This window comes from Tubulanus polymorphus, chromosome 9 (assembly GCF_964204645.1).
Source record: "Tubulanus polymorphus chromosome 9, tnTubPoly1.2, whole genome shotgun sequence".
Classification (NCBI taxonomy): Eukaryota; Metazoa; Nemertea; class Palaeonemertea; order Tubulaniformes; family Tubulanidae; genus Tubulanus; species Tubulanus polymorphus.
The window spans coordinates 839,492-859,656 of NC_134033.1; the positions used below are offsets into that span (position 1 = coordinate 839,492).

A 20,165-nucleotide genomic window follows, 5' to 3' on the forward strand; every position below is an offset into this window, starting at 1 on the left:
AACGATTGATTGACGCGTAATATAACAATGCGAGACCAGGGGCTGATTGAGTCTGTTATCCTGAGTTTGAAGACATTATCACAGCACCATTTTTTTCTACATGATTGTGGTCGTATTCGGCTCCAGATTTGTTTGCTGCTTGTAACCAGTGTATGACTAATTATTGTTTCATTCTAAATAGATATATAAATATATATATATATCAAATAATTTTGATATATCACATCGATTATGAAAAGAGAAGATGATGACTGATTGTAACCAATAAAGCATTCCATAAACATTTGTTTTGTCCGATTCTTTTAGAAAATCTTAGTTTTGTTTGGAGATCGTTGAAGAAAACGTCAGAACAGCAGCAAAAATGACCAAAACAAAAACAACAGGACCCAGTTCCACAGATCTGAGTTAAGATTTGACTCTGAGTTAAGTCATTGAAAATTAACTAATTCTAACTCAGAGTTAAGTCTAACTCACAACTGTGGAACTGGATCCTGAAAAGCAGTAAGAAATGACAAAAAAACAACTCTTGAGTTTAGAATGATTTTTTAATTCGTGTTTCTTATATTTTTCCTTCCAGGGCATTTTTACGAGTCACTCACTAAATCACACGTGTATAAGGTATATACCATAAACCATTCCGTTAATGTACCCTAAATTAGTGAGAGATAACCACGCCCCACCCCCCCCCCCACCGTGTCAGCTAAGAGAGAAATAAATTGAAATCTAACCCGTGACATTTGAATTGAATATTAAAACCAAACACGAAAATTGTAGTTCTAAGTGTAGGCAGACTTTGAAACCATGTAGTAACGTTATGAAAAACAATTAGGCACGATGCGTTAGATCGAACTACCGAATTGTAATTTTGTAATTTCGACCAGAATAAAGCTTCTCTCCACTAGGGGGCGCTTGTGCCTTGGGTTTTTGATTATATCTTCAGCGGGTATGAACAGAATGATACCAGCTTTGTGCAACAACTCAGGTCGTTCCACTCCCCGACTTGTCTCATCTCCACGCAGTCCTCGTTACCTCCGCGATTGTTCGGTGCATTCCGCGCCCAGTTGGTGTACCGATCCTGCGTGAGATTTGAAATTAACATCACGAAATTAGGGTTCAAGTCGTTAGGCTACTGGCTGTTTCGTTCTAGAGTCGAACCTCGTTAAAACGACCTCACACATACCGATTTAGCTGTTTCTACAAATCACTCGTCCAAAATCGCACAATTCTAATAATTTCATACTGAATTTAAACGAACTATCAGTTATAACGAACTGATTTTCTGGTCTCCTGAAGTTCGTTGTAACGAGGTTCCGCTGTATATAGAACTATCAGTTATAACGAACAGAATTTCTGGTCTCCTGAAGTTTGTTGTAACGAGGTTCCGCTGTATATAGAACTATCAGTTATAACGAACAGATTTTCTGGTCTCCTGAAGTTCGTTGTAACATCGTAGCTCCACGAAAAGATCTCGGCGTTATTTTCCCTCACGACCATCAGTTGACTGCCAGTGCAGAATTGGACACAGTCAACCAGTTTAGGTTGATGTGGGACATAATTTTTGTAGTTAATTCATGGCGAAAAAGGATTTGACATCCTTAAAATATGGTTTTTTTAAGTCGCGTAATTTCATAGTGTTGTGCATGCCCAAATAAACTCAAAATCTCATAAACTCAGGACGTTATGAACTGGGGAACTCGGGAACTCAAGATGTCGTCTCAGGGCTTCCATACTCACGTTCTAAAAGCGATACTTACAGCGATTGTAAAATGACCCTCGTTTACGATGTCGTCCAACCCGATTCTAATGTGGTGTCTTGCCGGCTTTTCGAGACCTTAAACGAGAAAAGCGGAAATGAGGCACCGGCGCACCGCTACTGTGGTAAGCGAGGATTATGTGAGCATCTTCCAGGTGTCGCTAGTGGCACTGAATTAGCACGCTTCGATTTCTTGCTAACAAACTTGACCATAGTCATCATCTCTCTATCTATCCAAAAATTAGAAAGGGCACTTTTTGAAGGCGATGTATTTCCAACAGAAAGAAATCATTCTTCAGGGCCTGGTTTCATAGACTGAGTATCAAAGTTATCCCTTGGGGTAAATCCTCAATCTGGGTGACAACCACCATAGTAACAATGAGAAACTATGGTAATAACTGACAAATTTCAAAATGTTCCCAGAGACTATTTTTCTTCCACATCTATGAAACCAAGCCCAGGATTTTATCTTTATTGCCTAGAAACTACATCTCAATGCGTAGAAAGTTGCGCCGGGACTTCATTCATTGCTTGGAAATTGCACCAGAAAGCAGTAAATTTCCAAATGTCCTGGGAAGGACCACCAGACCCCCTCGTTTGTCGTGGATTATGTCATTAATAAGTTCTCCTAACCTCAACACCGGAATCTGTCCCTACTTCACTTACTTCTAATTAACGCGTCCTCTTCAGAGCTTTCTACCTCGACGATGCGACCTAACTGTTTTTTACAATTGGCCCGAGCGGCGCTGTAAGTAGTCAGAGCCGGGAACAGTTTCAAACTCTTCGCGCCGTATTTCACCCAACCGGGCCGTTCACCTGAGAGCGAACAACAAGTATAAAGTCTATTTATTCGATGTAGAAAATGCCTTTTTTCCAGTGAATACCGGGACCCGTTTCTACAGTGAGAGTTTAGTTAAAATCAGTTCATTTTCAATTTCATATAACCCTAAAGACAAATTTAACACAGAACTGCGGACCAGGATTCTGTCTTAGATGCAGAGGCTATAGTATAGACCAGTTTTAACTCAAAGTAACCCACGGGCTAAGGGTAATTCATTCACTCGACCGGGAAGTTTTTATTTACCGGGTGCCATTTTGAAGCGGTCCCGCGGGTCCCGCATTGTCGGAGTTATAACGCTAAAACGTTCAACGCGATTAAATATCGTCCAATTAATGGAAATTTATTCAGATTGACCTAAATTGACGTATAAAGGACCGATTCAGGACCCCCTAATTCCACAGCTTGGTTCGCAGAATCCAGAAGTTTTAGGGCGAAGTGCCAACTCAGTCCCCTGCAGTATAGCCGATCTCATTCGGGACTGAACTTTTACTCCTCACAGTCCTAGCAGACAAATTAGTTCAAAGCTCATTAAAAATTATCCCTTGTGCCAGTGTTTTATAGACTAAACTTTGAAATAAGTAACGAGACAAGTAGATTAGAACTTCATCAGGTAAATGAAGCTGATCAGAAGCTTCTATACATTAGTATAAATTTAAAACCTCGAATTTTCGATTTCATGCTGAAAAGCATTTTCACTCTTGAAAATGGTTTTTAGCATATAACCGAAAATTCGAGGTTTTAAATTCAATTTCAATAGTTTTGATGTTTTAAAATCTTTTTCGATCATGTGATTGTGGGACTTATATTTCATTCGTCTCTCCCGATTCATTGCATAGTTTTATCTATCATTTATTCTAAACCCGGTAAACACCAGGCTACTCTACGATGGACCAAACTTTAGAATTTTTAGTCCATGGCGTCATATACAACGTACCCCATATCTGACAAACATACGGGTATTTTCCGTTCACGTTGATGTCATTCCATTTCGCAGTAGTTAAAATATGAACGGAGTCTTCTACGTTTCCGAGGTTATTCGGTTCACCGCGATTCCATTGCCCGATGAAAATGTTACCCTGGAAATAGAATCAACATTAAGAGATTCAGGCGCGGATCCAGGATTTTTTCAACGAGGAATAAAGAGTGTTTATGTTGAACCGCCGTCTAAAATATCTGATGCCAAACATAAGATGATATGATTCTGATTATTTGGGACTGTTCGCCCGTTTTGTCTTGAGTTCATTCCTTCAAGAAAACGATTAAAAATTTTTTTTGGTGGCCGAGCAGGGGATGGGGCACGACCCCTGAACACCCCCACTAGATCCGCGCCTGGAGATATTCAAACAACTCGAACCCTACATTGTTACATAATATACTGGACCCAGTTCCACAGTTGTGAGTTAGAGTTAACCCCGAGTTTAAGTTAGTTCATTTTCAATGAGTTAACTCAGAGTTAAACTCTAACTCACGACTGTGGAACTGGGGCCGTGATTTGAAACTATTGATTGAGTTCAGAGATCTCAAGCCCGCTTAATCTTAGTTCCTGGTAAAGCGGGCAATAGATTATCTGTACGTCCTATATCTGACTATCTTATCCCTTACGAGTCAATTTACCCTCAAAACCGTTGTGAAGACCGACTATAGTGTGCCCGGATGTAAGTATATTTACCGCATTAGTGAATGTTCCTTCCTTGTTTTTATCATTGAACACTATCCACGCTGAACCGGCATTGTTAACAACTAATGTGCCTGAAACAAATTCATTCATTCATTCTAAACACGCCCGTATGTTGCGCATATTTGGGAGTATGGTTTAAGCCCAACGCACACGGCACCGACGTTTTCGATGTTTTTTGTTGTGCCGTGTGCGGGGGAGGCAAAACACAAAACGCCGAACTGATATTCGTCGTGGATTCGAAGTCCGCGGGCAAGGCACTTATCCTCATTGCCTCTTTCCACCCAGGAGTAAATGGGTACCTCATGCTTTAATAGATGACTCCTGAGCGCCTAGCAGCAGCTCGGTGTTACTTCTCCCCAGGGAGAGATGACTGATATATTGACTAGAGTTATAGGCTGGAGGTCATAATACCAATTATTCATGGATAATTCCGTTGCACATTTTATCACAGTGAAAAGGGCGCTATATAAATTGAATAACTTAAAATCCCTAAATAAACAATATCTGGAGGGGAAGATGTCGTGTTGTTCTATAGAAATGCAGTAAATGCCCTCAATGTTGGATATTATATTACCTTGTAATGCCTCGTGTTCAATGAGGCTGCTAACCCGTGCCAGTTTAGCCCCGTAACGGTGACAACTAAGAGCCGCTTCAGCGTTCGACATCTTCCTCTTTTGTAAGAGGAAACATTTATTGCCGGCGTGGAACCAACCGGCCTTACACCCGGCTGGAAAAAAACAACAACATATAAGAACATCACAACCTCATGGAGTCGACGAGGACCAGTTCAAACTGATTCTAACTCTGAGTCAGGCCTCACTGTACAGAACTGATTCCACGAGGACCGGTTCAAATTGATTTTTACTCTGAGTCAGGCCTCACTGTACAGAACTGATTCCACGAGGACCGGTTCAAATTGATTTTAACTCTGAGTCAGGCCTCACTGTACAGAACTGATTCCACGAGGACCGGTTCAAATTGATTTTAACTCTGAGTCAGGCCTCACTGTACAGAACTGATTCCACGAGGACCGGTTCAAACTGATTCTAACTCTGAGTCAGGCCTCACTGTACAGAACTGATTCCACGAGGACCGGTTCAAATTGATTTTAACTCTGAGTCAGGCCTCACTGTACAGAACTGATTCCACGAGGACCGGTTCAAACTGATTTAACTCTGAGTCAGGCCTCACTGTACAGAACTGATTCCACGAGGACCGGTTCAAATTGATTTTAACTCTGAGTCAGGCCTCACTGTACAGAACTGATTCCACGAGGACCGGTTCAAATTGATTTTAACTCTGAGTCAGGCCTCACTGTACAGAACTGATTCCACGAGGACCGGTTCAAACTGATTTTAACTCTGAGTCAGGCCTCACTGTACAGAACTGATTCCACGAGGACCGGTTCAAACTGAATTTAAATCTTGAGTCAGGCCTCACTGTACAGAACTGATTCCACGAGGACCGGTTCAAACTGAATTTAACTCTGAGTCAGGCCTCACTGTACAGAACTGATTCCACGAGGACCGGTTCAAACTGATTCTAACTCTGAGTCAGGCCTCACTGTACAGAACTGATTCCACGAGGACCGGTTCAAACTGATTTTAACTCTGAGTCAGGCCTCACTGTACAGAACTGATTCCACGAGGACCGGTTCAAATTGATTCTAACTCTGAGTCAGGCCTCACTGTACAGAACTGATTCCACGAGGACCGGTTCAAACTGATTTTAACTCTGAGTCAGGCCTCACTGTACAGAACTGATTCCACGAGGACCGGTTCAAACTGATTTTAACTCTGAGTCAGGCCTCACTGTACAGAACTGATTCCACGAGGACCGGTTCAAACTGATTCTAACTCTGAGTCAGGCCTCACTGTACAGAACTGATTCCACGAGGACCGGTTCAAACTGATTCTAACTCTGAGTCAGGCCTCACTGTACAGAACTGATTCCACGAGGACCGGTTCAAACTGATTTTAACTCTGAGTCAGGCCTCACTGTACAGAACTGATTCCACGAGGACCGGTTCAAACTGATTTTAACTCTGAGTCAGGCCTCACTGTACAGAACTGATTCCACGAGGACCGGTTCAAATTGATTTTAACTCTGAGTCAGGCCTCACTGTACAGAACTGATTCCACGAGGACCGGTTCAAACTGATTTAACTCTGAGTCAGGCCTCACTGTACAGAACTGGTTCCACGAGGACCGGTTCAAACTGATTTTAACTCTGAGTCAGGCCTCACTGTACAGGACCCAGTTCCACAGTTGTGAGTTAGAGTTAACTCTGAGTTAAAGTTAGTTCATTTTCAATGTTTTAACCCAGGGTCAAATCTTAACTCAGAACTGTGGAACTGGATCCAGAACTGTTTCCACAGGTACAGATCCCTGTGGACAAGCGAGACTCTTGTAAAATTCCATCAACTTTTCGAGTGCCATTTTCTATTTTTTCAACAACGGTGATTAATGTATCTCAGTGCAGGGTGCACGTGATATTGTCTTTTTGGACATCAAAGTGCCCCTATGGGATGTGCCAGGTCCTTGAATTACTATCAATATACAAGTCCTTCAAAATTGGCCTCTGGATCCACAACGCTGCAAACTGGGTCCTGAACCGCGAACTGGGTCCAGAATTTCTACATTTTGCGACATATCTTTTGTCTCAAAGATTAGGCCTAACGAAATGGTCTTTGAAGAAAGGTTTGGAATCTTACCTCGCGCGACAGCAGCCAGTGCGGCCACAAATACCAGAATAACCAACTTCATTCTGTAACTTCCTAAAATTGAATAAAAACGCAACGCGATATGATGAAAACGCGAAGGAAGAATTCGCCCGAAAAATACTGAATATTATATTTCCTTGATTCCAGTCAGAACGATTCAATTTCCTCGAGTAGGAATTTCTCTGCGGTTAGAATATTGAGTGTAAATTAGATTTTTGAAGCAGAAACTGAATTCCTGGATCCCGGAATGGAAAGAATACGAATAGAACTTACTGTTTCGACAGCTGAAGTGAGACGGGTTGGGCGTAAATAACAGATTTATATAGATACACATATCTGGAGTAGACAGCCGTTAAATTCAAATATTCGAAATAAAACCGGCGGTTATAAACGTTTGAACTAATTCCGACGCTCAATAAACTGATAATTAATAATTTCAATTTTGTAATTCGGTCAATTTTGATATCGCTGTCGCACGCGGCAATGACATTAATCTTACTATCATAAAAAACGGATATTTTTGAAACGGTAGGCCTAACATCTGTACAATAAATAACGTTTTGCATATAGTGTCAACGTTAGTTTCATTTTATTGCCAAAACATTCTATAAACCGAAAAAAAACGTTTTTATCAACACAAGGTCTAGGATGTTTCATTAAAAACCAGCGGAATTTCCCGAGCACCCTCAGCCCAGACCAGCGATGACTATGTAGCGATGACTTGGGTTAGGCCTATTTCAATAATTAAATTTCTAAAAATATATCCTCATGTATTCTCAGGCGTGGATATATCTCAAAAACAACCATGCGAATCACACATTGTATTAGTTGCAGACATTTTTGGAGTTTGAAGTTCGAAAAGTATGGAATGCGTGAGTCCTTTCTTTATAACGCTACTGTTGGGGCCGATGTACAGCATGTCGTTAAAAAGACATTTGGCAAAGTTATTTAATAATGATAATTTCATTGATTAGGCAAATTTGTCCTCTGAACAATGATGTTATCGTTTTGTGAGCAGTGACATTACGGACGGCAGCTTTACAGGACTTCGTAAGGGTAAGCATGGACCAGGGTTCACCACAAGAGCCCTTGTGTCTGATGATGGTGCCACAAGACAACTTGAGAGCGATGCCTGTCTCATCGCTGAACAGCGCATCATTTTTGTATCTTAATTTTATCGTACTAAAATCAGCTTTATCCTCGAACAAATATAATGGACAAACACAAAGCGTCATAAGGTTAGTGTAGATAGTTTATTCAACAAAATCGGTTGGTTATTTGCCGAGATGTTGCAGTTTGAACACTGCCTACCGAACAGCAGTCACGCGGAATGTCTGGGCGCGTGGGTACACTAGGATCGTAGAGAGCGACTAAGATCACTGAGGAGACATCCACACTGCGCCATCAGGACTGAGTAAAGGACCAGCAGGGTAGCTCAGCCGTTTTTTGTTCCAGCCGCCAAACCTCAGTTGACAAATTGCAGCAGGTTTGGGAGAATATTCCGACGAAAAAAACAACCCCAAGTGAACTGAAGAACTATCTGTTTTTTCATGTACAAGTCTTGCGTATTTTTTATTATCGAAAATCAACGCGCAAAGAAGCCACAGAGTGAGATTAATATTAATATTCAATTATTATTATTATTTACTATAAAAAAAGTTTACCTCGAATAATAATTCTCGATCAATATATCGATCATAATTACACATCTTTATCACAAAATATTCAAACTTGGATCCGGTTTCACTGAAGCGACTCCCAAGAGTCATCATGCATTAGTTTATCGACTCGGTCCCCGACTCCGAAGAGTCATCGGCGTCGACTCAGAATCGGATTCAGTTCCTCAGTTTCAGTCGCGTCCGAGTCTTATATGGAGTCGAAATAAGTTTATTGTCAATGGATCCGACTCAACTCAGGATCCAGTTCCTGAGTTAAAATCAGTTATTTTCAATCAGGGTCCAGTTTCAGTTCGGAGTTAACATTTGACCCCCGAGTTAACTCATTGAAAATGAACTAACTTTAACTCAAGAGTTAACTCTTAACTCGCAACTGTGGAACTGGGTCCTGGGTTATAGAATAGAATACTTTAACTCAGAATGGCAGAATTGGGGCCCGGGTGGTAAAATGTTCAAGCGAATTTAACCCAGAAACTGATTCATATTGTCAGTTTATAAGTGTTAACTCAACTAGAGGCAAATATCACCAGTAAAACTGGACTAAAAAACTCAATGACTCTTTTTAAGTCAAAATGGGTTAATTTCCGATAAAACGACTCCGGGAGTCGCCAAATAACCACGAAACCGGATCCGATGAATTGTATTACGTATTTGCGAAAATCCTAATTACAAAATCCATATCCGCGTTTTTAGGTTTTCAAGAAGTCGCGAAAAATACGACGATTTCCCGTTCGGCAAAAATGTACAGTTTATAGTTTTCTCCTCCCCGTAAATATTTCCACCACACCGCCGCCGACAAGGTCAAGGTCGACCGAACTGGAAATAATTTTTTCGGAATTTTTGAATGACTTTGTTATCGTACATTGATTCTGTTATATATTATTAAACAATTAATTGCCTCTCAATAAGCTCAACCGTTTTCAACAGTTAAACACATTCCCCGGTTTCATGACAAATATTCGATATAACCACTTAACCTCCCCCCTCCCCCCCAGACACACAGTAACACATAAATAACATCTTACACGTGAAATCATTGCAAATTTGTGCGACAAAAATCACCGAACAGAAAAACATCCAAAAACTACAAAATCAGCGACATTTTTTTCGATTATCGATGATTTAAACTTCTTATTTTTTTCGAACTCAAAACTTCATGTAAAACATTTACAACATCGAAAATTGTCCCAATTACGCTCAACCCTTTCAGTGCGTCTACACCGCAGTGCGGTGTATAAATCAGCGATAGAGTTCGCTGGTACACCGCACTGCGGTGTATTGATGTAATTAGTAAATTAGTTTTTATCTCTATTCAAAGATGGCAGCACGTGTCTAATGTAGTGAAATACTAGTAACTAACGATACACCGTACTGCGGTGTAGATGTGATGTAGCGGTATTCCCGTTATTCAACGCACTAGGGCGGAATTTCTCAAAATTTTCAAATCATCTCCATCACTACAGGGTATTAATTTTAAGTCAGCGCTGAAAGGGTTAAACAAGTTCATCAAATAAGGAACCAAAAACATCGCAGCAGAATTTAATACAATCTTTCGTCGTCCACCAATCAAGAGGTACATCCGGTTTCCGCACTCTCTCGACCGATCCGGGGCAGACGGACTCGCTGGTCGTCGTCGCCGTCGGTTACACGGTTTCGTAGCTGCTCTTGGATCGGCGGCGACCGATGATGTAAGCGATCAGCACGATGACGACCAGAACGGCTAGAGCGATTCCGACAGCTATCGGTACGATATTACTCGTTTTATTTTCAGCATCGGCCGGGCATATTTGATCTGTCGGAAGAAAAAAATAATCATTTGATCAAAAATCATAAATTCAATTCCGCTTTGAAACTATCCTTTTCAACGTTTTACAAACTGCCTCTTAATCTTGAGGAATCAAGGTTTGTTTTTTTTTTTTGTACGACAAAAAATTGCTATTCTCATTTTTGGCGAAAGACATTTTACTTGAATGTTCACATTTTTAAGAAACTAATCTAAATTTAGACGAAATATGAAAAAGTTTTAATAGCGTGCGTGTGAGTTTAATAGAGAACGGATCGTGAATTAAAGAGGCTTGAAATAAAAACAGCTTAAAACTAAAACTATCAGTTATAATTTCTAAGACTCTGAAAATAGAAGCAACGGTTATAAATAGAAATGACAGTGAAACTCGCAGCTGCGACGAGATCATTACGTCGACGACATCAAAACGATTGATTGCGCTTAGAATTGAAATTAGAATTTAAAATATTTAAATCGAGGTTCAAACGTAGAGATGACTTCCGTTAATGTGACGACTTTTCAAATGAGTTTCACTGTACACACAGCAAACGAAGGAAAAATCCGAGACCACATCAGGGGCCCAAACATGATACACAGAATCTAGTTCCACATTTCCGGACCCGGTTTCACAGCTAATCTACCCAGTTACACGGTAGTTGGTTAAGTCGGACTGTTAAGTCAAAATTAGTTCATTTCTGGATCCAGTTCCACAGTTCTGAGTTAAGATTAGACTCCGAGTTAACTCATTGAAAATGAACTAACTTTAACTCACAAATGTGGAACTGGGCCCTTATGTTTAATTAATCCTAGATTCAAAATCATAACCAGAACCGTGGAACTTGGTCTACAAACTGTGGAACTGGATCTACAAACTGTGGAACTGGATCCAGTATTCTAGGGTGATATGTTTGGACCCCGAATCAAGTCAAACGAAATAAATGTTAATTTATGTTAATGAATGAGCGATTTGCATGCATAATTTACAGTGAGTTTCATAAAATTCGACCGCGGACTCTTTGAACCCACAAGACTTCACTTAAATGGACTCAAACAATTTACCAGGGTAAAAGAGTAATTATAAAGACTACCCACTATTAGATCATGCATGCAACATCACCACGAACACAATATAACAGTAAACACAAGCGCATTACATTTCAATTCAGTTAGAAATCGTATTTTTGGAAGTGAAAAAGTGGAAAAATTCATCGAAGATTTGCACGAAGTGTCGCTCAGAGTTTATCAGCAGAGTTTACTATACAAAAGTACAAGACAAACAAACGACAAGAACCGTAAAACAATAGTTTAACAGTTCACAGTGTCTACTACTCCACAGAGACTACAGTAGGGGTTCACATTAGGGGTGGATCCAGATACTGTAGGTGGTATTAAACTACACCTGAAATATCAGGCGCTTTTTCGAAACCAGCTTGGTGCCATTTGGATTTGAGTACTTTAAAATTTCATAAACGTTTTCCCTTGGAGAATGGAATGGAGGATATATGGTTTGTGTTGGAGGACTGGATCCGCCCGGCTGAAACCTGTATTATTGAGTTATAGATTTAAGAAACACACAAATAACATAAACATAGAAAATAAAGCGAAGCAGCAAAACTGAATACGGACAATTAGAGATTGATATATTGTAGATAGATATTTGAGGGGTTTGGATACCTACCCGAGCTGTGTGTGGTGGTGTGAGGGGTTTAAACACTGCGATCGGGAGATATACGAGAGACTAAAACTATTGTATTTTACAATATTCTCGTGCTGCATGTCGCACAGTATGTCAGTGCATACTGCTGCATGTAGGAGCATGTTTCCGCATACTGCTGCATGTAGGAACATGTCGCCGCATGCAGGAGCATGTTACCGCATATGGCTGCATGTAGGAGCATGTCATCGCATACTGCCGCAATGAAGAGATAAATTACTAACGAAGCTCTTTAAAATGAAATGGAAATTAGTGGCAAGTTCTACAGTAAATAATATCAAATAAATCGTAATCACTCAGAAATAAAAATTAAATGGTTCAGTGGGAAATAATATCAAAACAGCATCACAAGATGTGGGACTGGGTAGTGAGTAACCTGTGGAACTGGTTCCACAGCTTACTGTAAAATAAGGTGCCTTGCATATGAGTTTGTAATGGTAGTCTGGTAATTCATACTATGATGAACTGATAATCGACCATAATCTGATGACATCAATTCTATTATTATTTCAGGTCACCTGCTATAATTATAAATCATTCTAGATTGAATCATCTATTCAATGACTCCCGTGTGACTGACTGACTTTCACATGACTCCCACGCGACTGACTGACAGTCTCTCACTTGAGTCAATGAGCCAACAGTCACATTTTAATTTTAAGTTTGTGATATATCTGCGATAAAAAGTCCGAAGCAATTCTTAACATGAAAAAGCGCCACCTACGCAATATTTACAAAAGTTTTGAAGAGCAAACGGGCAAAATTTGCCCTTGACCTCGTTACAGGCATTCACCTAAACGGAATAGCCAAGGTCAACAGCTCAACCAATCACATGTGTCAAGAAATTATATATATCATTATATTATCATTAAGCGCTTTGTCATTTTATACAAATTTACAAAAAAATTATTTGTGTCGTTTATTACTTGGGAGTTATTGTCAAGATAATTACTCCAAATTCATAGCTAGCACATTTTTGAAAATATGGGGGCCACGCGTGCTTAAAATGTGCACAGGAGTAACTACCGTCTGTTTGTACCTATATTAAATGTGTTCTTAGAAAAGTGCTCGAAACAAATAATCCTTTCTTCATCAAAATAACCAACAATCTAAATTGAGTTTCTAAAATCTGAATTAATATAAACTATTGGAAAAACCGGCCCGCCCCCCAGATCCAGTCCGACTAACAGGTATTAGCTAAGCTTGGTTAGAAAAATAAGTTCATTTCAGCTGAAATTCTAACCTTACAGTAAAATCCTAACCCAAAACTGTGAAAGCAGATCCTGAATTGAAATCATAAAATCCCCTATTTCATTTCAACCAAAACCCTCCCATAAATCCCCTAGTTTGCTATTTCGACCCAAACCTCCCGAACCGCGTCTGTCAATCGCAGTTCGGAATTTCGAAATACGGCTTGATTTTTAGATCGCACACTCGACCGAGAATGTTTTCTAATATCGACCTATCCTATGACCAAAAACGTTATCGCACAAAATATTCGAAAACTCGATACGTAAGAACTAGAATTCGACCCCTAAACAGGTTAAAAGGTTTCTATATAATATCTTATCTTCACCGTTTAAAGTTCAGTTGCTTTTATCTATCGAAGTGAGTCGCCAGAATATCAAGCGTATGAAATACATGTATTATCATCTAGCGCATGGAGTTCCTCAAAATATAAAGCAACCTAAATGAACGACGTACTATTATTTGTTGGGCAATCTAGCCAAGACTTATATATAAATTATTATCGCCTAAAGACTGCCCCCCCCCCCCCAAGCAAAACATCTGATTTCAAACTGCTGGCCGCGTCATTAACTTATAAAACAAAGTCAACAAGTAAAATTAATATTTGATTTTCAAGTGCAGGCGTCCTACTACTATTAACCTGGGAAAACTACAGGAGCCAGTAGCACAGAGTCATGGCTTACGATTTACTGGTCCGGGACCAACTTAGTTCCATATAACAACTTGGACCAATCTTTAGATTAAGGACCGATTTTGGACTTAAAGAGTCATGACTCAACGACTGACTCCTGGTCCCGGTTCCATAGTCAAGACTTAAGACCGAAAGTGGTATTAAACCTTAAGATTGGTCCAAGTTGTTAGATTGGCTATAGAACTAAGTTAGTCTTAAACCGATCTTTAGTCTAAGCCTTGACCATGCAACCGGCCCCTGGTTTCACGAGCATGATCTATATCTAATGAGGTTCTATTCTCAGATCTAAATTCTACGACGCCGACAGCGATTGGGGAGGAATGAAATTAGCGGAATGTTTTAAAGAGCTTCGTAGCCGGTGTATTTTTTCCGACGACCGATCAAATAAGCGACGAGCACGATGACAACGAGCGCGGCTAGGGCGGCTCCGACTGCTATCGGCACGACGGTGCTAGTCTTTTTATCTCCCGCGCAAACTTGTTCTGTAAATCAAGAGAAAAAATAGAAACGTAACGATTTTAGAACGGGATCGAATCCGAATTCGATTCGACGGTTTTCCGTTTCCATTCAAAAATGTTCGAAACGCAGATTCAGAAAACTGTCGAAGCGGAATTCGTTATTCTTTTCGCGGTATTTGAATCGCTTGCAATGATCATCGCGTACGAAGGACGGGTTGAATTTCAGGTTGTAAAGAATTTCGCGACGAAAGATTTCAGTTGTAAATTTCGAGTAATCAAAGTTCATTTCGACTAATTACGCGGTTTGATTTTGAGGGATGAAAAAAAATGTTTTCCGTAAGATTAAAAACACAACAATTCTGGAATATTCACATATTCGTGAGAAGCAAAATTATCGGTGCAAAATTATCTTGGCGAGATAAGATTTAACCAAATTTCTTAATTTCTTCGTCGACTTGTCATACAGAGGCTGGTTTTGATTTCAAGACCGGTATTAACTTTAACCGGGGCTGGAAGCGGCAACTCAATTGTAAATGAAAAGTTATCCCGGGATTAGTTAAAACCAGTCTATAAAACCAGCTCTGGGTGTTAAATTTAGGGTCAGAGAATCAGCTCATTTCCAATAATTTGACCAGTCAAATCGACCAACTGAGTCCAAAACCTTCTCCAGTGGAACCTCCGTCAGAGGAACTCGGATAACCACAAGTTTAAGAAGACAATTTTGATAATTGGGTTAAAACCGATAAGAATTCGCTGGTTCCACTGCTAAACCGCTTGCGGACCCTAGCGACTTGCGCCCGGTTTTTTCGCGCAACCGGGAAATACAAATATTTCGAAAAAAACTTACTTCCGCCGGTGAAAGTCGTGCTGTTGTCCGTTTTGAAAGCCTGTGCCGTTAAATTGAACGTATCCATTTTAACGCCGTCCAGTTTGATTTCAGTTTTCGATACGCACGTGAACGAATTCGCGACGCCCGTTTTGAATTCGCCGAGGTTTACCGCATTCACAGTTCGTACACCTGTAAACCGAACAATATATTATTGTAATCCCCGATCATTTTTTTAACAGATTTTCTGATGATTTTAATTTTTTCATGGAACCCCAAGGAATTCAGGAACCAGTCATATCACTAACTGCCAATCAATAGGTAAGACATAGACAGAAGCTGTTCAATTTCACCCGCGATCTAATAACAATCGAAATAAATGTCCCTAAAGTTTATTTTTCAGCATTCATTTATACAAAATTCCCGGCGACGTTCTCCAAGTTTGAATATTTCCCTGAATTCCAGGAAGGTGGCCCCGGCAACCTATCATTATGAGCATGGTATACATCTGATGGTCGACGTGAACCGATATCTAAGCGCTCCCGCCGCCCAAACCTTACCTGGCGATTTAGGGTCCTTGAATCTAGTCGCGTCGACGACGTACGTCATCGTGATATTGTCTAAAGCGTACTGTTTCGCGGTGGCGCCAGCGGTCAACTGATCAGTCACGACCTCTCCGAACTGTAGCTGTATCGACCATTTATTGTCGAAGAATTTCAACACGATAGTATCGGTGGAATTACCGCAGGTGCCTCCGGTGACGACCGCTCCCTTCGGTAGATTGACGATCGAGGTCGAGTTCGTGCCCTGAAAATAGTGTCAACCGTCAGTTAGTTATCGAGATGAGTCCAATCTTTCTGGATCGTAAACCACTTTCATTCTAAATATGTATTCAAAAACATTTTCTAAGGAACAATTTAAGAATTTGAGGGATATACCTCAGAATTTGAAGGTTTTTGTACTCGAATTCAATTTTAGAATATGAGGGTTGGATTCTATGGATTTGATCTTCTTAAATCTTGAGACTGGTCTTAAGTTGTAAGATCGAGTATAGAACTTAGTTGGTCTTAAATCTAAGCCATGACTATGCAACTGGCCCCAGGGTTCCACTGAGTCTGACGACCCGTGGATATGGATCCATGTCTTTGGTTAAATTAGACGAAAGAGTTTCGCAGAACTGAATCCAAAAACTAAGCAAATTATCAGAGAAAAAATAAGTCCCATGAATTATTCGGTTAATTTCCGATGTTTCGCTTGATTGAGTGAGACTATTCGATCCATTAAAATTCGAATCATATTTTTCTGTTAGCCAGTGAAAGGTTTTCGATCAAGTCGTGATTAAAACATGGTTTCGGACTGCGCGCTTGATTATACCTTTGACGTGACGTAAGGAATGGTGAATTGGGCTCCCATCTCTAGCACCACGCAAACGGTTACGTTATCGTCAGCCTTTAAGCTCCAGTGGCCAGTAGGGGGCGTCGGTGATGTCGTCGGTTTAGGTGTAACAGTTGTGACGGGTGGAGGTTGAACGGTAGTCGACACGTCCTGATCGCATACGGCCTCTGGAAAAAACACGAGATCGGTCGTAACGATTCCTTCACGATCAATGACAATGAATATCTGAATTGAATTGAACATAATAATTCTACCGAAACACTATCAACACAACTTCCAAAATCCAGAAACTATCGGGTGCTCACGTGAGCGGCCTTTAAAGCTCCGCGCAGCCCGTGTGGAGAAATGCTCTTTAATAAGAGTTCGCGGTCATTTTAAACGGTCATTTCTTTTACTTTTCTATGAAATGAATATCGAATTGAATCGCGTTAAGTTTAACTGGCTGAATATGTAGAAATTATTTTCGAAAAACGATGACGGATAGCAGTATTGAAAATAAACTGTTATGATGTGTCGTGTATTTGTGGCCTAGTGAACTGTGTGGCAATGTTAAATTTCAGGATTCCCCCGGAATTCCCCGACCTTCATCACATTCCCGGATTTCCCTGCAGGGAATTCATTTTCACCTCTTTATTTTGAATCAAACAACTTAAGAACGGTTTAAAGATTTGCGGTTGTAAAGTCCGTTCCGAGTTCGTTTTCATCCGAACAATTCAATCCTAAAAATGTTAATACTCACTTTCTTTACTGTAGGTATCTTTTTTCACGTTATAAACCTGTATTTTCAGTTTCTTGAAGATGATCGATCCGGAATCAGAGTTCGAATCGTTCTGTAATTTCCGCGTTATCGGGCTGTTACATTCGAAATACTGCTTCGGGGTGGACATCTTTAATTTCTGAATGCCGCTCGCGTACAACATTTCTACAATAAATAACATGGAATTAGAGATCAACGTAATAAAACATTTTCCCCGGAAAAAAAAAAACATGATATTTTCGAGTTTTCGTGAATTATTGAATGTCCTTCTGCACACTAGCGACACCTAGTGGATCCTCACTTGCCACAAGCGGAATCATTTATTGCTGCAGTAGTTGATGTCCTACTGCACACTAGTGACATCTAGTGGATCCTCACTTGCCATAAGCGGAATCCTCTATTGCTGCAGTAGTTGATGTCCTACTGCACACAAGTGACACCTAGTGGATGCTCACTTGCCATAAGCGGAATCCTCTATTGCTGCAGTAGTTGATGTCCTGCTGCACACTAGTGACACCTAGTGGATCCTCACTTGCCATAAGCGGAATCCTCTATTGCTGCAGTAGTTGATGTCCTACTGTACACTAGCGACACCTGGTAGATACTTAAGTACACTTACTGTTTTTTGCGTCAGTTGGAAGAGTCATGTTGAGGGACGCGTCAGTCAGGTACGCGAATCCAGTTTGTTGATCGAACATCAACGTCAGAATATTATTACCGAAAACCAACTGGAATTCAGCCTTGGTAGAATTACCGGCGGCGCACGAACCGGGCGCGTTATCGCCAGCAGACGCAGGCATGGCTACCGTCGTCTGTAAATAGATTCTAACACGTCAACCACAAACCCTGTAACTAACTGTTACCCTCTAAGCCCTAGTCGACCTGATACACTAAGAACTCGCTGGACTGCGCCCAGATTTCTATTCTATCCATGAAATAATATGTTACATGGTCCAAGAATATTTCAGGGAAAGCCTGTCTATTGATGCTTTTAAATACTATCTCATAACTTACATTTTTAGAACATTTGAAGCATAATTTTTTTAAATATATCTATGTCTTATCTGTTAAATGTTTTTATACTTTCTAAAGCACCGCAATTAAATCAAATTCAATCAGTATGGCACTTTATAAGAATATTCATTATTATTATTATTATTATTATGATTATTATTATTACTTACTGTTTTCGTTGTATCTATTATTATTATTATTATTACTTACTGTGTTCGTTGTATTGGTTTTAGATTCGTAAGTCGCGAGAATTGACACTTCTAGATCCGCGATCAAACACACTTTTTTGCCATCTCTAATCTCGACGTGGATCGACTGAGACGTAGCTGTAGGAGAAGGAGAAGGAGAAGGAGGAGATAATGTGGTTACGCTCGTCGAGGTAGGAGTTGGGGTAGGAGCCGATGTCGGAGTTGGGGGAGGAGCCGATGAAGGAGTCGCGGGAGCTGCAGTAGTTTCAGGCGCCGCTGCGGTGCTGGTGGTATTCGCAGCTGATGCAGCTGAGGGATTTGGATAAAGGTAGCAAGCAGCGGGAATGTGTGCAAAAAAGAAAACAGAGATAAATCATGCATTTTGTGTTAGGTTCATGGTTACATAAACTGAAGTCACTCCTAAAATGGTTAAAATTAAATCGATGAAGAAGATTTTAGGGTCTGGGGAAAAATAAACAAAAAAACAGTACAGTACACAGTGCAGGGGGCCAAGTGAGGTATAGAAACTAGAGTTGATAGTGGTGTCCAGGAATTTTGACAAGTGCAGGGCTCAAGAACCTGGAATTTAGGGGGGGGGGGTCAGCTGAATCTTGACAATAGCAGTGCCAAGATCTGGAATGTTGATTTTGTCAGGGGTCCATGGGAATCTTGACACGTGCAGGGCTCAGGAATCTGGAAAGTAGGGTGTCCAGCACACTGCACAGCAGGAATTGACAATTGCAACACTCTGATCTGGATCCCAGGATCCCAGGATCTGGTGGATCTTGAGTTTGACAAGAAGTGCCCAGATCCGGATTCTTTTCCACACATTGATAGGATAGGCCTACACAAATCCGATTGGGCCTAATCCGAAATCGAAAATGTGAAGTCGAAATTTGTAAAAAATCGAAACAATGTCAATGACACGTTAAAACAAAATGACAACCGTTGAAGTAAACTTGAAATGAATGAACTTACCGGCCAGACACAGCACTAACGCGATTAGACTCCTCAGGTGTTGCATTTTGCTGTTTTTTTTACGATCTGTTTCGGGATTTGTGAGGCGGATCTCTATGAAATTGTGAAGCTGTTACACCGACTACGGCAGTCGAGTTCACCCCGCCGAAATCTCCCGGAGTAATCGACGAAATGCGCTTCAATTTCAAAAAAGGAACGACAGTGATATTCAAAAATTAGAAATATTTCTTCCGAATCTTTAGAAATTATCAGCTATGAAGATGAAGAATATTTTAAATGACGGATTAAACATTTTTGGAGGAAATAGGCGGGAGGACAATCGTAGGAATAGCCGCGAGTCATATGACTGTCATGTGGTGTTCACCGCTAGGTGGCGATAAAAACCCGGAAATGTTGCGTTAAACTGTAGAGAGTTCGAATCCCGATTTGATTTATCTATTTAT

At 40.5% G+C, this 20,165-nt stretch overlaps 2 protein-coding genes across 4 annotated transcripts; both read right to left on the minus strand.

Annotated features, from left to right (window-relative positions):
• Positions 1–694: 694 nt before the first annotated feature.
• Positions 695–7,330, minus strand: LOC141911171 (secretory phospholipase A2 receptor-like). Its single transcript, XM_074802150.1, has 8 exons — positions 7,268–7,330; positions 6,986–7,048; positions 4,847–4,999; positions 4,264–4,343; positions 3,529–3,670; positions 2,420–2,569; positions 1,755–1,831; positions 695–1,075 (listed from the first exon to the last, which is right to left on the minus strand). The coding sequence occupies exons 1-8, from the start codon at positions 7,326–7,328 to the stop codon at positions 929–931; spliced, it is 873 nt and encodes a 290-aa protein (XP_074658251.1). The 5' UTR covers positions 7,329–7,330; the 3' UTR covers positions 695–928.
• Positions 7,331–9,171: 1,841 nt separating this feature from the next.
• On the minus strand, positions 9,172–19,851 carry LOC141911375 (lysosome-associated membrane glycoprotein 1-like). Of its 3 annotated transcripts, XR_012620027.1 has the most exons (9): positions 19,723–19,851; positions 18,767–19,053; positions 18,162–18,354; positions 17,525–17,707; positions 16,765–16,952; positions 15,951–16,197; positions 15,412–15,582; positions 12,132–14,588; positions 10,323–10,462 (listed from the first exon to the last, which is right to left on the minus strand). XR_012620027.1 is itself a non-coding variant. In XM_074802374.1 (8 exons), the coding sequence occupies exons 1-8, from the start codon at positions 19,766–19,768 to the stop codon at positions 10,314–10,316; spliced, it is 1,464 nt and encodes a 487-aa protein (XP_074658475.1). In that variant the 5' UTR covers positions 19,769–19,851; the 3' UTR covers positions 9,172–10,313. The 3 variants fall into 3 exon arrangements, 2 of the variants coding, with proteins under 2 accessions (XP_074658475.1, XP_074658476.1); XM_074802374.1 differs by lacking the exon at positions 12,132–14,588 and having other exon boundaries at positions 9,172–10,462; XM_074802375.1 differs by lacking the exon at positions 12,132–14,588 and having other exon boundaries at positions 9,172–10,462; positions 18,767–18,882; positions 19,723–19,843.
• Positions 19,852–20,165: the final 314 nt, after the last annotated feature.

Excerpts from the sequence above, each read along its gene's own strand:
- LOC141911171 (XM_074802150.1), bottom strand. The coding sequence starts at position 7,328 with ATGTGTATCTATATAAATCTGTTATTTACGCCCAACCCGTCTCACTTC. Across the intron at positions 7,049-7,267 it reads TCACTTCAGCTGTCGAAACA|GAAGTTACAGAATGAAGTTG; the intron begins GTAAGTTCTATT and ends ATTCAATTTTAG. Across the intron at positions 3,671-4,263 it reads AAGGAACATTCACTAATGCG|GGTAACATTTTCATCGGGCA; the intron begins GTAAATATACTT and ends TTCTATTTCCAG.
- LOC141911375 (XM_074802374.1), bottom strand. The coding sequence starts at position 19,768 with ATGCAACACCTGAGGAGTCTAATCGCGTTAGTGCTGTGTCTGGCCG. Across the intron at positions 16,198-16,764 it reads TTCCTTACGTCACGTCAAAG|GGCACGAACTCGACCTCGAT; the intron begins GTATAATCAAGC and ends CACTATTTTCAG. Across the intron at positions 15,583-15,950 it reads CAAGGACCCTAAATCGCCAG|GTGTACGAACTGTGAATGCG; the intron begins GTAAGGTTTGGG and ends TTCGGTTTACAG.